We start from the raw sequence: 18,236 nt of genomic DNA, 5'->3' as shown, positions 1-18,236 counted from the left end.
CATTAAGAACATATCTTGAAGCAGAAAGCTAAGCAAATACAAATCAAGAGTTCGTTCAGATATACAGTTTATAATTGTTATTAGTTATTTATGGTTTGTTCGTAGAAGCTAACTGATTTTCATTTCGAAATTACTGTAAACAATCAGCTAATTTTCCTTTCAAATTTTAACCAAACACTTTTACTCTACTCACTCCGGAGCTAGATTAAGGAAAACCCAACAACAGAAATTTCATTTTGGAATGAATGGACCCCACAAGCCAAACTAAAATGGATAGATAGACCTTTATCCTCATAAAAATAGTATACATGTTCCTCATAGTAAAGTAGTAAAGCTAAATCATTATCCTCTATTAAAACTTCACAAGAGAGTCAAATCTTAACCTTTGATAAACATTTTCCTGAACTCGTCATTGGATTTTGGCTGCTCGTCATCCCCTTTTTCTTCTTCTGTAGTTTTCGGTCTGTTTGAATTCCAGCCAAGTGCCCTCACATTCCTTGGTACTAATAATGTGGTCTTCCCCTTGAGCTGGATGTTTCGTGCTGCGGCCATTGATGCCTGAGGAGCCTTGGGATCCTTGGAAGTTTCAGATGCGGATTCTCCCTTGACTCTTCCACTTTGGTCAATAGAATACACATTGCCTGAAGCTTAAAACAACAAGAACAGTTGAAAGACATTAAATTTAAACAATTCACTGTCACGCCTAACATATACCCGATGTAGTAGTCTATCATAAAAAAAAAAACCCACTAACTTGAAGAGTTATAACCGCATCAAGACCTTAGTTCATTAGTTGGTACGCCTATTTTAGGATAAAGTGAAGCGGTGCATATATTTCTTCAGAGTGAGTGAGTGACAGAGAGCAATACAAGCAGGCGTATTTAAAGGTTCTCTTCAATAACAAGTAAATAATTCACTGCTCTGGAAACGCGTTAAACTTGATCTATTTTCACTTTAGTGGGAGTTTTGTTAGCAAAATTGAAGGTTGTATACCAAAGTGTGAAACAGGGTAAAGGTTGTACACCTTGTATGTAATTTACCCTAGTTTGATGATAGCAAACATAAATATTTCAGTTATTAACAAATTGTATCCCAAGCACACATGTTCATGCACAAACAACAGGAATTAAGAGATGAAGGGTGTATTATAAACAATTTGACTTACAGGGCTGCTTGGATATATTACGGCCGCCTCCTTTAGGATTTGATCGTGCAATGCTCAGTCTCTTGCCAAGTAACATCTCCTTGTTCTTTGCTATGCCTGCAGCAAGGTGTTCCTCATCTGAGAAGTCCACATATGCCAGGCCCTTCAGTAAGCAACATATGAAGCATATTAGTACAAAAGCATCAATAAAAATATCAGCAATTACCATTACAGGTCTGCAACAATCAAAAAGCATAGAGAGCATTGGACCTTTTCCCTCGGATGCTCTACCAGATATCACTATTATGCTGATATTATATGCCTAGTTCAAAAGAATAAAGTTTTCTGGAAGCCCCACTTGTAATGTATGGAGCATTAAACTATTAATTATATACCTAACAAACAAAAACTAAATGAAAAACAATAAAATAATCACTATTAATTTTAGTTTCCAGATGTTTGCTTGTCCATTTTCCAAGCAGAATTTTTTTTTTTTTGTTGGATACTCCAGACTTCAGATGCTAGCTTGTTCACTTTTATCCACCATCTTGGTATTCTTTCATTGTTTGTCATGAAGTACATGCTATACGTGTTCTGTTCTATAAACTATTTAAGGTGATTGGTACTGGACAATAACCATAATGTCATACTAGTATTATCCATTTGCACGTGACATACATGAAACTACTCAAGAGTTTTGCATTAAATTCGTTGATACAGATCTTCTAACTCAAACACCAAACAGCATTCAATAACTGAGGTGACCAACATTGTTTATGTTATGAAAAGCAGATGGAAACAAAGAAAAGGTAGACACAACAGAAGGAAAGAGTGTCTACATGTCTAAATGGTGAGAGTTACCCTTGATTTTCCAGTAAACTTGTCAAGCGGCATTCGAATAGAAACAACCCCACCAACGTCATTAAAGAATTTACGCAAATCTTCATAATTTGCCTGCAAAAATATTTAAAAATTGAAGTATGAATTATTATGCAATAATCTAGGAATATGAATTGGAAGGAAGGAGAGTTTATCTTTCTCTATTCTAAAATGTGGAAACTTGCCGTGAGATTAATATTTGATATAAATGCAGTGCATTCATCTTTATAAACTTTGTTCCTTCTACTGTCCAAGTCTTCTTTCGGTATTATAAAGCTACTACCAGACCTTACAACCTTGGCTTGGCTTTCTTCTGCTTCAGTAACTTCATTTACATTTTGTGACACATCTTTATTCTTTTTAGAGACTCTCTTTTGGGTTTGAGATGCTTGTTTTTGCCGCTTCGCTGGAGACTCTCCTTCGGTAGAGTCTGGACCTCCCTTTCTCTTTTCCTGGACATTTTTCTTATAGGGCTTTTGTTTACTGTCTATTGATGTAGCAAATGCTTTTGTTTCCTGCTGCATCTTATATTGTTGTAACTCTTCCAGACGAGGTGTAACCTGAGAAAGGAAAAGAAAGCATCTCTACCCAGTTAATAGATGTTATCCAGCCTGCCAACACCTAAAAAGAAAGATCATAATTAATGTTCCACAAAAATAATCAGGCACCAGGATCCTCTCATTCCGTGTCTTCTATTTCATCAACCACTCAACAATAAAGGACAAAGAATATCAAACAGTTTATAGTTCAGAAAGCAGTACAAAAGCCTGTCAGTATGCCAGCTACCTCAACAGACAATGATATAGCAACTTTCAGTTTTAGTTAAATGAATAAAAGTCTTCGAGTGCGCCAAGGAAAGAGGGTGCAATCCATGAACATTAGGACCATAGCACAGTAGCCCCAATAGGAAAAGGGGGGGACTAAGCTCCTCTCACATTTCAACTAAATTGAGACCGTTACACATAGCAAATGCATTTATGCACAATCAGAAAATAAGTTATTCAATTTTTACAAATCTGATTCATTGATAAAATTTGTTGTCTAAGCAGGAAAAATGCAGTTTCTCAGACCAAGCAAAGTAATAAACATAAATGAAAGATGAAAGTATACCTTCTGAACAGCATGATCAAAATCTTCCAGTGTACCGAATTCCCTCTCAAAACGCAGCCAAGAGTGACATATGTCCTGAATGATTTCTGTTGATTAGAAGGAAGGTATCATCTAATCCACAATGCACTTCATAAGTATTGTATAAAAATCATCAAGAGCGCAGAGCCCCAAATGATGTTAAAAGCCAATACAATATAGCATGGACAGCAATGAAACACTATATATATAAATATAACATCACCATTGATTTTTTCTTTCATGCCCAACTCATGCATACTTACACCTGCATAGGGAGGTACGAGGCTGCAAGTAGCTGAAAGAATACATAGGCAAAGTTTTGACCAAGGCCCCTTCACCTATCCATATGACAACCCACTGTCTCCCAAAGGGTGTGTTTGATATGAGCGATGGATTTTAGGAAGGATGGAGTTAGGTAGGATAGGAGGGGAGTGTAGGAAGAATGAATTGTTGATTTTTCTTCAGGTTGTTTGATATGGAGAGAGGGAAAGGGAAGGAAATCATTTTTATAGTTGATGTGACAAATATAAAATTAAATAAAAATATTGTGTTTTGAGTAAATTTACTTATTTACCCATAATATATCAATATATAGAATATAATTTATTTTTATGTTAAATAAGGAATAATAATAATTTAAACAACTGAAATGTTAAATAATAATCACACAACTATTTTATCTTAAAAAAATTTAATTCTAAAAGATAAAATAAATAAATATATATTTATACATATATGTGTGTGTGTGTGTGAATTTCGTCTTAGGTTCATAATTTATTTGGTATTGTACATTCCGACATTGGCAAATAAATTTACATTCATATGATGTTGGGTAAAAAGAAAAATAAATAGGTGAAAAGAGATAACAGATTTGATATGGGTACATAGGTACTTAATAAAATTTTAATGACTCCCCACAAATCCTAATTGGGAGGATTGATTTCTCATAGGCACCACAGAAGAGGATGGAAGAATCTTAACCCATCCTCCCCTTCCATCCATTCAATCAAACAAAGAAAGTTGTCCATGCTTCCCATTAATCCATCCTCCCCAAAACCCCTCAAATCAAACACTGTGAAAGTCTTAAACAGGAAGAAACATTTAATGCCCCATGGTTTACAACCCAAGATCATAGTTCCCTTTCACAAGAAGAGAAAACATGACAACACAGTTACTCCCAACACTGAACACTTCCTATCAAGATGTATCAGACACCTTCCTTAACCTACAACATGCATGTAGTCCTAACGGAACTATACATTTTTCTTTCCATAACAAAATTGTGCTCTAATTATTTACCATTTATTTCAACATTTACATTTCTCTGCTGCAAAGCCAAAAGGTTCAAATATACTCATCCTTCCATTTCATAAATAAGGAAATTGTAAACCAATAAAATCTTGAGTTCAAATGACCAAGCCTAGATGCCATCAAGAACAAGTTTTTTGTTGCTTCAGAGGAAGTTTCAGTTTTGGTTGTCCGAGTAATCGGCATAGACACTTGATGATTCTATATATAGAGTCAATAGTCTTTTCAAATCTATTTAACAAATCTGGGCATGTTGGTATTTTAAGTCTTTGCGGGTGAGCAACGGTCTGTTTAGATGGGGTGCATGGAGAGTCATTATAGGGAGGAAAGGGGAAGGTTTTGATGGTAAATTTGCTAATCCTGTTCAACACCCCATTTGGAGTTTTAAAATTTGGAACAAAATGAACCTTCCATTAAACCTTATTAACCTTTCCCATACACATTCATCTTCCCAGGTATAGACCTCTCTCTCAAACAAAGTGTAAGAGTACTCAGTGATTCTCACCACTGAGATTGCTCCAGTATTGCAGGATAAGGATGTGAAGTTTTCAAATGGTTTTAACATCACATTCATTTTTTATGATTCACAAGTTATGACCAAACAGTTAAAAATGAGTTTCACAGGGGCATATTAGCTAGCAATCAACCATTCAGAAACTAAAGTGCAATTAACAAGCTCAAAGGTCAACAATACAGCACTAAAAGAAACAGAACACGTAGCAGAGAGAAGCATACCTCTGAGCCAGGCTCAATAAACATTTTACAGTAGCATCTCTTATAGATGGACCGAGCTTCGTTTGTGTGACCAAGTTCAGTTTCCATTGCTATGTAACCTAGCCAGGCTTGCAACATTGAGCCACTGCCAAAAGTATATAATATTACACCAAACAAGAAAAATAAATATAAAAGAAATTCACAGAAATTTAACCTGAATTTTTTTTAATAAAAAATGGCGAAAACCACCAATTAAAAATGACCAAAATCAAATATTCTGAAACCTGATCTTAAGTAAGCTCTCCCAAACTCCACGTGCTGCTGCTAAATCTTTTCCTAAATTCAGCTCTAAACGAGTCCAATAAGCATGCAGGCGAAGCAGGCTATCTGTGTTCCTCAGTTGTGGTGATAAGTAATCAGATGCATGCTGAAATTTTGGTCATACATGGTCAGAAGAAAAAACAGATATGCTGGCATGTTAACTTGCATAATACATGTTATATTTAATTAATCCTGGAGGCACCCATAGCAGTTCTGTAATATTCAGATTAATCTAGAAGTCGTGCATAGATCTTAAACACCTTCAAAGTAAACAACAGAGACACAAACCTGAAGGGTTTCCCTTACTAATGAGTAATCCAAGACACCCTCTGCTCCATTGCCAAACATAATTCTTCTTCTCAAGCCATCTACCCGAGTGAGAAATAAATCCAAATACTGAAAAACAAACAGATGTTTAGAAATTGGAGGACTTCAACACATAAGGGGTGGAAAATCCTGGAAACCTAAACATGAAGACGTGGAAATGATTACTAAAACATCCATCTTTACCTCCTCGGCTGTTGAGAAAGTGCATTGCAACGATTTTTCGAAGACCTGAAATCAATGTATCCAACCAGCTAATAAATCATCTGCGAATCATATAATTAATTGACTAGGAAGAAAAGGATGTTAGATTAATTCCCCTTCTCCATAATAGGTTTATATATATTAGGGTTATATTTGTAACTCTAGGGTTAGGGTTAGGGTTTGGTTCACTCTTGTATAAATACATGTGTTTATTAATACATAATTAAGTTCCATGGTTATCTTCATAGTATCAAACCCTCTGATATCCAAACCTAAACCCTAAAACTGACAGACACTTACCATACTGATTCCGCCGCTGACCACTCGTCGACTGTCATACTGTCCCAAACCCTTACCCGTTTATTTTTTAATTACCCATACCATTACCCTAAAGGGTATACTTTTTGCATCTCATACCCATCCCATTTAATTCGTAGGTACCCTTACCCATTAAGAATAAGTACATAAAACAAAAAATATTACAAATTTAACAAAGCATAAATTTAATAAATCATCCATCTAAAAATTGAATAAATATTGTCATGGAACCGTTTCAACCTAAAGCTCATGCTGATAGTTGAAGGTCCACTTCATATTAATATCTGACAAATATGTTGTATAATAAGATATGAATGATTTAGGGTTTCTTTTATATGTTGATTGAAATTAATAACCAAATAGGATATAAATCATCCATCTAAAAAACAATAAAAAAAATTAATATATAAAGAAGTTATGAAGGGTAACGAGTACTCTGGGGATATACCCATACCCGTCACGGGTAATGTTTTTGATCTCATACTTATCTCATACCATTTTATACCGGGTACAGGTAGTCCCATTAGGATCAGGTAGTGCCGGGTACCCGCGGGTGCAATATTCGTTACCATCCCTATTTGTTGTCTGCCGTCGCCTATCATCTGCCGAGATGAATACCGCCTCTGCTAACGTTGCTTCCGCCTCTGCTTCCTTGCCTGCTTCGTCACGGCATCGTATACATTTATTAATCCTTTCTCTTCAACAACCTCCACCATGTCCACCACACTACATGCACAACCGCCTCCTTCCTTCATTCAGTCACATTCTCCCTCACATATTCACACACCGGATCTTCACAGTCAACTAACAGTAAAATTAACGACTACCAACTTTGTTCTTTGGAAGGCTCAAGTGTTATCTGCTATCCGTAGTAGTGGATTAGCACACCACATTGATTCCACAGACCATCCTCCACCAAAATTACCTTTTGATGGTTCAAGAAATACCCATTTTTTTTTATTTGGGATCAACAAGATCAACAAGTTCTCAATGTGCTACTGAGTTCTGTCTCTAAATCACTCCTTCCGCACATCGCAAATGCTACAACTGTCCTTGAAGCATGGACCAAAATGCTCAAGACTTATTCCACTGGCTCCAGATCTCACATCCGCAACCTTCGTATTCAGTTATAGGCTCTCTCTAGGGGTTCTGATGATATCTCCACCTATATGCTTCGTGCTAAATCCATCTATGATCATTTAGCAGCATATGAACACTTCCTGAAAATGATGTTATTGATGACATTCTTATGGGACTTTGGGAATTCTTATCATCCCCTCGTCCGTGCAATTGAAGCTACAATGGAATCTATCACATTTGATAATCTTTATGGTTTATTACTGTATGAGGAACATCAGATTGCTCGCGACACATTCACTGATTCTATTCAACCCACAGCACTCCACTCTTCTCGCACTTCCTATGAACCGCAGTTGCCCCGTGGTGGCCGAACCAACAGAGGTGGTTGCCCTAACTCTGGTTATCGGCACTCGTTCTTGGCTGGGCAACAGCTCTTCTCTGCTAGACAGCATCCCTTCTCAGCCGGCAAGTCCCATTCAGGTGCATCTCATTCATATGGTTACTCAACTGGATAGCAGCCTCATCAGCACACTAGGGAACATCTTACCTGTCATAATTGCAGAAGGCTTGGTCATATTCCTCGCAACTACTCTTCTCCTCGGTTTTATCGTGACACCAACTTTCCTCCACAATCTCATATTGCTACAAGTCCTACGGCCAATAAACCTTAGGTATTAGACTCCGGCCTCACTCACCACCTCACCTCTGATCTCGGCAACCTCAATTTTTCATTTTGAATATACAGATCATGATGAAGTGCAAGTTGATAATAGTTCTATACTCCCTATTGCTTGTGTTGGTAATTCTGTCTTGCCCTCTAATTCTTCTAAAGATTTGGAAACAGGGAAGATTCGGCTTCGAGGCCAGAGTAACAACCGGTTATATTCTCTCTACTTATCTACTTCAAATAATTGCTACGCTCAGTTAGCTAGTTTATCTATTTGGCATGATCATTAAGGACATGCATCTTTTTCCATTGTTAAACATTTACTTGCTTCAAATAAAATTGATGCTTCCAATAATACACGTACTTAGTGTTCTTCTTGTTGTCTCAATAAAAGTCACAAATGACCATTTGCTTTATCTGGTCATTCTTCTAATGCTCCACTTGATTTAATTTGTTCTGCTGTGTGAGGTCCTGCACCTGTTGTTTCTATGGATTGATATTGCTATTATGTTCTCTTTATTGATCACTAAACCAAATGCAGTTGGATTTATTTTCTCAAAAATAAATCGGATGTTCATGACATTTTTATTTAGTTCAGAACCATTGTTGAGAAATATTTTGGTCGTTCCATTAAAAGCTTTCAATATGATAGGGTTGGGAATTCATGAAATTAACTTATTATCTTCGTCTGAATGGTGTTAGTCACATCACATAATTTCTTGTCCTTGTACACCAGAACAAAATGGCACTACTGAACGCAAACACAAACACATAGTTGAGTACAGTCTAACTCTTTTAAATCGTGCTCACCTTCCACCAAAATTTTGGACATATGCCTCAGACACTGCTACCTACCTCATAAATCGCACACCTATGGCCAATTTGCATTTTGGTAATCCGTTTCAACTGTTATTTGTGATAGTCCTGATTACTCGTCTCTTCGCGTATTTGGTTATCTCTTTTTTTCCTTGGTTGCGTCCGTATGCAAAATCAAAATTTGATCCACGCTCAAAAATCATGTCTCTTTCTTGGTTACAGCACACTGCAGAAGGGTTACAAATGTTTTGATCCATTAACATCCAAAATCTTCATCTCACGTCATGTTTTGTTTGATAACCAGGTGTTTCCGGGTCAGAGGTTATTTGGTGAGGTGTGTTCGAAAGTCTATCCACAAGTCGAGAGGGTCTTTCTACAATTACCTACATATCAGTCCCGTCCCGATCAGCACCCTTCTAGTTCGGCTACACCACAAACGTCGACAGCCCTACCTGTCTCCAACCCCTATACAACAGCCTCAACTCCCACAACTACTGCCCCGTTACCGTCCAGTGTCCCAACAACTCCACTGCCCTCTCCACTCTCTACTTGTTATCCCAATCTGACCCCTCTCCTTCAACCAGTCCTACAAATCGAATCCCTTCTCATGTCCCAAATTCCCTTGCTGATCAACCAGACACGGTAGCCGGTCTATCCTCTTGGGACACCACTCTTGTTCCTCTTCCCCTTCACCTCATCACCAGTTGTCCCTTGACTGCTCCAACAACCAATTCCCATGAAATGCTCACTCGGTCCAAAACTGACTGCTCTCGTCCAAGACAGCCTCGTGCACTGATCCATACCTTGCCTCCCACTCCTACTACCTATTTGGCAACATCTAAATCCCCTGGATGGTGCAAGGCCATGTCTGGTGAGTACTTGGCCTTAATAATAAAACTTGGACTCTTGTTCTCAGATTTTCCGGTTCTAATATCATTTAGTGTCGTTGGATTTTCCGAATTAAGCAAAATCTTGATGGTTCTATTGAACGCTACAAAGCACGTCTTGTAGCAAAGGGTTATAATCAACGGCCAGGTATTGATTTCTTTGAAACTTACAATCCTGTGATAAAACCTGCCATTGTTCGTCTTCTTCTTACTCTTGTTGTCTCTTTTGATTGGGCCATTGTTCAACTTGATGTTTCTAATGCATTTCTTAATGGTAATTTGGAGGAGACTGTTTACATGGAACAACCTCCTGGCTTCATTGATTCCAAATATCCTAACCATGTCTGCTAGCTCCAGAAATCATTATATGGTCTCAAATAGGCTTCGCGTATGTAGCACAAACATCTCACTAATACATTAAGGTCACTTGGTTTCATGCTCCAAATCAGGCACTTCCTTGTTCTTTTACCGATCTGCCAATGTTATTATTTTTTGTTTGATTTATGTGGATGACATTGTTCTTATGGGTTCTGATAACGCTACGTTAAAGCAACATTTTGCTCTTCGTGACCTTGGTAAGTTGAAGTATTTTTTAGGTGTTGAAGCTCACTGGTCCTCCAATGGTTTATTGTTGAATCAAGCTAAATACATCACTAAACTTTTGCATAAGGCTAAAATGGTTGACTGTAAAGGAATTTCTACTCCAATGTGCAACAAAGAGAGATTTCAGGCTGGTTTGGGCGAACCATTTTCGGATCCTACTCTATACCAGGGTGTATTGGGTAGCCTCCAATACTTATCCTTCACTAGGCCTGACATTTCCTTTGTTGTTAACAAACTTGCTCGGTTCATGCATGCTCCTACCACTATCCATTGGCAGGGTGTTAAGTGTATTCTCAAGTACTTATAATTTTCCAAACATCACGGTATCTTTTTTCATCGCAAGTCACAATTATTTCTTCATGGCTTCACTAATGCAGATTGGGCTAGGAGTCTTGATGATTGCAAATCCACCACTGGTTATGCTTTGTACTTGGGTCATTCTCTTCTCTCTTGGCCATCAAAGAAACAACAGTCTGTTGCAAGAATCCACTGAAGCTGAATACAGAGCTCTCGCTACTGGCGCATCTAAAATTGGTTGGCTTCATATCGTCCTCCAGGAGCTTGGATTTTCGATGTCTCGGCCTCCTCGCTTGTTGTGTGACAATATTTCAGCTACTTATCTTACGGTGAATCCGATCTTTCATTACAGCAGTAAACATATTGAGGTCGGCTTTTTCTTTGTTCGAGATCGTGTCCAAGCGGTTATTAGAAATTCAATACATTCCTACTCTTGATCAACTCGCTGATGTGCTAACCAAACCATTGTATAAGGATAGATTTCATTTATTATGTTCCAAGTTGAGCATTTGTAATACCCCTGCTCAACTTGAGGGAAGATAATAGGTTTATATATATTAGGGTTATATTTGTAATTGTCTCTCTAGGGTTAGGGTTAAGGTTTGGCCCACTCTTGTATAAATACAAGTGTTTATTAATACATAATTAAATTCCACGGTTATCTTCGCTCCACGTATTCAGAAAAAGTGAGCAGAAATAAGAAGAGCAAGAAGGACAAGATAAAGCAGGAAAAGCACGAGAAAGAAGAAGAAAATAAATTCAGTGAACTGAATGGTTGCATTGTTGGCCCATTCCATCCGAATTGATTTTCTTCTTCTTCCTCTTCCTCCTTTTCCTGCTTTATCTTGTCCTCTTCTAGCTGAATTGATTTTCTATTTGTAAAAGAAGAGATCATCTATTACACAAATAGACATCAACATCATCCTATGTTAGAAGAAAACAACCACAAGACCCATTATCCCTCTAATAAATTTGTATATGTATCTGTTGTATATAAACGCTGGGTATAAGCCAGAAATGATGGACCAGGATAAAGTTAGTCAGAAACATATACTTGTAAAAGCATCAAATCATAATGTCAAATCCCATTCAGAAGAGAAAGGGAAAGCATATAAGTATCAAGGATAATGTAGCATACAGTGGATATCTCCTGTTCAGAAGCATGGCTACGTTCCAAGGCAAGCAAATATCTAACCCAAAGCTCTCCAACCCAGGAACAATTTAAAGTGGCCCTGGCAAAAGTGTTTCTAACAACATTTCCCACCTGAAAAAGGATCAAATTTAATAGATCAAACAGGCTCTGCACATTAGAACCTGAAAGAATGAAATATACTATATTAAAGACAAAACCTTCAGGGTCTTGTCCAGATAGCGAGTATAATCCAACCAGAGATCACTTGATACTGGAAAATCAGTAACAGCGCGTTCATATAAAATTTGCACTCGGGCTGGATCTCCTGCAGACTTTTCAAATTTCAAGTAATTCTGCAAATAAAGAAATGCATTATTTTCCAAAACTAAAATCTTGTAAAAGGAGGGAAAGCGAAATTGATCAACATTACAGAAAAATAGGAAGGACAGGAAATGTTACGCTATGTGTTAACTTTAAATAAGACACCATGCTTTTGCCTCACTATCAACACTTGCGGACGAAATTTTACCAAAAAACTCAAGGAGCAAGTATAGGAGCAAACAGCAAAGAGGTATACAAATAAGGTCAGTCATAACCTCAAGTCATATATTCAAAATCACAACCAAAAAAGTCCCAAGAAGCTAGAAAAATTTCTATAGAAAACCTCAAGTAGCCTATGCTGCTAAGAAAAAATAGTCAGTTAATTTATAGTAAAATGCTCTATGTACCATGATCAACATTACAGAAAAATAGGAAGGACAGGAAATGTTACGCTATGTGTTAACTTTAAATAAGACACCATGCTTTTGCCTCACTATCAACACTTGCGGACGAAATTTTACCAAAAAACTCAAGGAGCAAGTATAGGAGCAAACAGCAAAGAGGTATACAAATAAGGTCAGTCATAACCTCAAGTCATATATTCAAAATCACAACAAAAAAAGTCCCAAGAAGCTAGAAAAATTTCTATAGAAAACCTCAAGTAGCCTATGCTGCTAAGAAAAAATAGTCAGTTAATTTATAGTAAAATGCTCTATGTACCATGAAATTTTGAAATTTTTCAATTGCAGATATATCCTGCTTTGAGATTTGTTCTTCATGTTGAGCACGAGCATTATACATTTCTGTGGCCTTTCGATATGCTGAACCAACATGGGATGGAATCCCGTCCAAATCACTTGATTCAGCAGTAAGAACATTCCCTTGTTCCGCTTCCCAAGCCTTATAAGCAAGCAGTGTTGACCTCAAGTTATGAAGTGGCACAGACAGCTGACGATGAAAAATACCCCGAATACGTTGGACTTGCGATTCCTTAGCCTGCAATGCAAGTAGCACCAATAAATATCAAATCTATAGGTAAATTGCCAGACATAATTTATTCATCAGTATTACTAGAAAATATTTTCAGAAAATCAAAATAGAGATAAGAACTAACAGCACAGTGAACAGAAGCAGAAGACACCATTAAAGATTGTAAATGAGGAAGCCTCCATCTTTTGTCCAATGAAATTGATCAGAAGTTCAAGTTGTCTTGCTTAGCTACTGGTATTGCAGATTTCTGCCAAGCACGTGCTTTAAGATTATAGTATTTTTCTCCTCTCTTTAGCATAACTTATTAAAGAAACATCTAAACATAAAAAGAGACTTAATTCAGCCCCTATACCAGAATAAACTTAGGAGCTACACATTACATCAGCAGTAAACCAAAATCACTGCAGATAGCATCAAGTACATCTGATCCACAAGACCAGTTGTGGACAAGGAACATGAATGGGTCATAAATATGTCCTTGTACTAACCATATTCACATTCAAATGCTTCACAGACAAATGAATAAGACACCAGTTCTTAATAAGAACTGGTAAGCACTTAGAGAACATCACATTTCAAATCTCTCCACTAGAAACATCTGGACTTAGTGACTGCATCTGCTCTATCCAAAACGATACTTCTTAAAACTTTGAAGCAAACAAGTCGCTTGGGAACACCATTATGTTGAAGATGTCAATTATATTCGATTTTCATGTTCCATATATATCAGTCAGCTTGGTTTAATTGTTAATAATATCCAATAATAATTAATGCCAGTAGCCAGTTATTACTGCTTTTGTTAATATATTAACCACCAATGACCATGCTTTCATATATTTCATTTTATCCTCTGTTCAATAACTCAAATGTGCATTCCGTGTTTCTTTGTTTAATTGAACTGGTTGCAATGGTAATCCTGTAAGCTACAAGAAAGCTTTTGGCTGTATGTGCATGCTTGTATAACATAGAGAAAGTAGGAAGTAAATGCTAGCATGTTGAATAATGTAATGAGATATAAACAGTAAATTCTGACCTTGGTGTCAGCATCATCAATGGTACATAAGACAGCCTGCTCGAATTCCCGGTATGCTTCCCATATTTTATTGCCCTCGGCAAGATGCAAACCAGCAGCAGTGACAGCATGCTCAAAAATACTTCTTGCTTTTGAAACGCCATCAGCAGAACATTCACGCACTGACGGATCGGATTCTTGTACATAATTCAAGTAGTCACACCAAAGAGGGACAGACTGCATAAAACTATGTTATAGTCAGTTTTATTACCTTTAAAGGCAAAGCCAGTTCAGTAAACGCGCAACTATCACATGCATCATGACATGGTATTAGATATCTGGAATTGCTACAAATATTGGCTTCAATTTTCTTGACTTTGAACACTGAACAAGGAGACTTTCCCTTATTTACCCTGACTAAATGGTAAACTTTATAAACCTGAAACCATATTTTACCATCTCATAAAACCCAAAGATGTGGGATAAGGAAGAGCAAAACTGATTCCTACATATCTCGTGAGCTTTAGCTAAGGACATGGTTACCAAGCTACAAGGGCTGTGCTAGAATAAGTCTTTATCACTATCCCAAGCTTGCATCCAAAAGAAAAGGCATCAACATGAGTTTTGTATTCACAATTGAAAATATATTCCAAATTGATCAACAATATAATAGCACAGGTGGACCTATAAATGCATATATAGTCAACAATCCAACTTTTACATTGTATCTTTCTTTCAACAACAATTAATCCTTAGAATTGAAGCTAATATGATACAAAGTCTTGAGGCATATGCATATAATTGAAAGTTAATTGAACATTCATATGAATGACAAAATGAACCCACCAGATAATCAAACACTCCTCGCTCATAAAGCTTCTGAACCACGGAAGATGCCTCTGGCCTGCAAATTTTTATCAAAGAAATCCTAATGAATCAGTTTAAGTGTTTAAATGCCAAAATTTCACAAAACAAGCTAAAGCTACTATCTTATAACATGCAATGGCATCACTATCATATAGAGTACAATTGACATAGAGTCTGATGGAAACCCCAAACCTCTAATTTGAGGATTACTTTCTTTAACTATCTATCACAGGAAGATTTGTTAAATTCATATTGATTTACAGAGATTTATTCATGCGGAATTGTGATTTACCATAAGCCAAACATGATGTACAAAATGTAACCTTCCTATATATTTCATTGTAATTTTTTGTTTTATAAAATATGTAACATTTTTCATGAAAGAGAAGATACAAATGCCTTTAAGAAAAATAAAATAATAAACTTATATCAAAATAATTATATTCTTTCAACAGTAATTTTGCAGCAGGAAACATCTCAAAGTATAGAAATTCAATACAGTTGTGCCACCATAACTTAAACGTAGATGCAACAACATGAATCCTCCCTATTCCACGCACAGAATTTCAGTCCACAAAAAGGAAAGAAAAAGCCATCACTAGATGACTGGAAAAAGAAGAAAAGTGCAAACGGATATAACTACCCAGTTGAAAGAGAAGCTTCATCTTTAGTCCATTCCTGCCACATTGAAGGTGTCAATGGAAATATGGCACTCATAGCTTCCCTTGCTTGTCTCAGTTTCTCTATCTCACCCATTTTCCTCAACAGCTTTATGTACTGAAAATGTAACATACAAACGTCATATTTACATCTTGATATTGAGTAAAAAAAAAAAAAACCAATGAACTAGTTATTCAGTTTAAATACATAGATACGGCGGCAGTCAAATTCGAATGCTACAGCTTGCATTAGTTACAACTTACAAGTTCATGCACAGTTCGAAGTTTGAAAGAAATTGATAAACAAGAATCTATTAAAAGCCAATTTCAGTATTCCTACTCTTCAACAATGTTTTTCTATCTGAGCAGCAAAAGCGAAACTTAAGAAGTATAATCGTAGAGAAAGAGACAGGAGGTTAATTACTTGGACATGAGCGTCATAGTTTGAGGGATTACTTGAGAGCTGTAGTTCGAGGGTTTTAAGCTCTTCATTTAGTTGGGAGTCATCTTCCTCCATAGAGTCAGCGTCCGAATCATCGGAGGAATCGCAGGCGGTAGGGGTTTTAGGTTTTTGGAAATCGTCTCCATTTGTGTTGTCCATTTCTTCAAGAGTTTCGGCTTGATTTTGGTTCTCCACCTCCATTTTGGCTACTGCTTTCAGGTGTCTACCTTCCTATATGTATATATATATATGGGATTCTTTTATCTGCAGATCAAAATGTCTCGGTGTATTTTATATGTCGTCAGATCTAAACGACAATGGTAGTTTGTAATGAAACATCCACTCCGTTTCAAAGATTTGAACGTTCTGTCGTCCGCAGTGAAGCAAGAGACCTTTCGTGCTTTGTAGAGTATATTACCTAAAATGCCCTCTAATAACATTTAATTTGTGAACTATATCCATTAACGGTCTTTGGTATTCTATTGGGATAGGGACAATAATAAATGTTGGGATAGGAAAGGATAAATGGTTGGGATAAGGATAAAATATAATAGTCAAGAATTATTATTCAATGTTTGGTACGTGGGATAAGGATATGGATAAAATAGTACATTTTACTATTTTAACCTTATTTAAACTACATAACTTTAATTTGAGGGATAAGATTGACTTTTCCATCTTATTAAAATCGCAGGAGCTTATCCCACCTCCTTATACCAGCCCCCTCTTGGGTATAGGATTTGAGGGATAAAAGGTTTATCCCTTCATCTGTCTCACTCTTCTGTCTCCTAAACAAACACGAGATAACGTATCTCGTGTTTTTTATCCCCATCCCACCTCCTATATCCCTCCTAACAAACAATCCGTAATGAAATTTCATTCCATTTGGATAGAAATTTAGCAAAAGTGTTATCTCGTTAATATATGGCGATATTTTGACATTTTAACTTAATGGAGGGTTTTTCTTTTACTATTTTTTTAAGTCTAATTAATTATTTTCATATAAAAAGAGATAATGGTCATGTCGAATCTCCATCTGAATTTAGTGAAATTTCAACAATTAGAATTGGTTAGAGGCTAAACATAACTACATAATATGGCAAGGTTAAATGGCAAAATTTTGGATAGGATAAGAACCAAATAACGCTTTAAGCTCTTTTTTAAATATATTTCTAAAATGTTATTCCTATATTGTATTATTCTATTAGACGCTTTGTATGCTTAAATTACTTATTTTTGCGCTTTTTTCATTTTTTTTCTACGACGTTTCAGCTTTACATCTGCATTTGATCTTTACTTTCATTCTTCATTTGTTTCCATTTCTCACATTTTGATTATTTTTGTTTTATAATTTTATGTTTTGTATTACATGTATTTGTTATGTTTGATCCTTTTTCTTTTCCTCTTAATTATTAGTGTTTTGAAAAGAAAATCTGGTGTTATGATTGCAACCTTGAAGTCTTTTTTGAAAATTTAAAAGAGAATATTGGTGATGTGCATTAAGATCTAGAGGATTTTGAGATTTTGTATGTGTGTATTTGATTTTGTATGTGTGTATTTACAGTGTTCGTGTATGGTTTGCATTATTTGATTCTCTATGTGTGATTTTTTTTTTTTTACATTCAGATGTCTTGAAAGCATGTTTGTAGTTTGCTTTTACTCTTGAAAATGATTAGAATATACAAATTCATATTATACAAGCTTTTAAATGGTTTTTTTTTGTGTTATGCTTCATCGTTTAGTTTATGAAACCCTACTTAAACTATAATGAAAGTCTTGGTTAAAGTCTGGTTAAAGTTAGTGAGATTTACTGGAATATTGGTATAACTAATGTGAAAATATAGTTATAATATAGTTCAGAAGTTTCACCAAAGTTTCCTATTTTGAATGTTTTCAAAGGTGAAATTCACCTTGTTTTATAGGATTTCTAAATATGTAAAATTCTAATTAAAATATAAAACTCTTATGGAACTTGTTTGGTTGAAACCATGGCGTTACTCTTATGAAACTTGGTGGAACTACGTTGAAACCATGGTGTTACTAGTGTGCATGAGTTTTACAAAGGTTTTATCAACTTTCATTAGAGTTTCACCAAGTTTCAAATGGTCTTATTATAGAGTATA

The 18,236-nt window shown here is 36.1% G+C and overlaps 1 protein-coding gene across 2 annotated transcripts; it reads right to left on the bottom strand.

Annotated features, from left to right (window-relative positions):
• Positions 1–246: 246 nt before the first annotated feature.
• Positions 247–16,417, bottom strand: LOC136226214 (uncharacterized). 2 transcript variants are annotated; one of them, XM_066014564.1, is made up of 16 exons: positions 16,096–16,417; positions 15,656–15,789; positions 14,992–15,049; positions 14,167–14,382; positions 12,864–13,139; positions 12,041–12,175; positions 11,829–11,954; positions 6,005–6,049; positions 5,783–5,890; positions 5,458–5,600; positions 5,195–5,318; positions 3,134–3,208; positions 2,209–2,583; positions 2,006–2,098; positions 1,166–1,307; positions 247–641 (listed from the first exon to the last, which is right to left on the bottom strand). In XM_066014564.1, exons 1-16 carry the CDS (start codon positions 16,312–16,314, stop codon positions 379–381), a joined length of 2,532 nt encoding a protein of 843 aa, XP_065870636.1. In that variant the 5' UTR covers positions 16,315–16,417; the 3' UTR covers positions 247–378. The 2 variants fall into 2 exon arrangements, with proteins under 2 accessions (XP_065870636.1, XP_065870635.1); XM_066014563.1 differs by having other exon boundaries at positions 247–647; positions 16,096–16,415.
• Between the last annotated feature and the right edge of the window lie 1,819 nt (positions 16,418–18,236).

Source organism: Euphorbia lathyris, chromosome 4, assembly GCF_963576675.1.
Source record: "Euphorbia lathyris chromosome 4, ddEupLath1.1, whole genome shotgun sequence".
In the NCBI taxonomy this organism is placed as follows: Eukaryota; Viridiplantae; Streptophyta; class Magnoliopsida; order Malpighiales; family Euphorbiaceae; genus Euphorbia; species Euphorbia lathyris.
The sequence above is the reverse complement of the archived record's forward strand: the minus strand, read 5'-3'. Positions and strand labels throughout refer to the sequence as shown.

Excerpts from the sequence above, each read along its gene's own strand:
- LOC136226214 (XM_066014563.1), bottom strand. The coding sequence starts at position 16,314 with ATGGAGGTGGAGAACCAAAATCAAGCCGAAACTCTTGAAGAAATGGAC. Across the intron at positions 15,050-15,655 it reads GAAGCTTCTCTTTCAACTGG|GCCAGAGGCATCTTCCGTGG; the intron begins GTAGTTATATCC and ends AAAAATTTGCAG. Across the intron at positions 5,891-6,004 it reads CTTTCTCAACAGCCGAGGAG|TATTTGGATTTATTTCTCAC; the intron begins GTAAAGATGGAT and ends TTTGTTTTTCAG.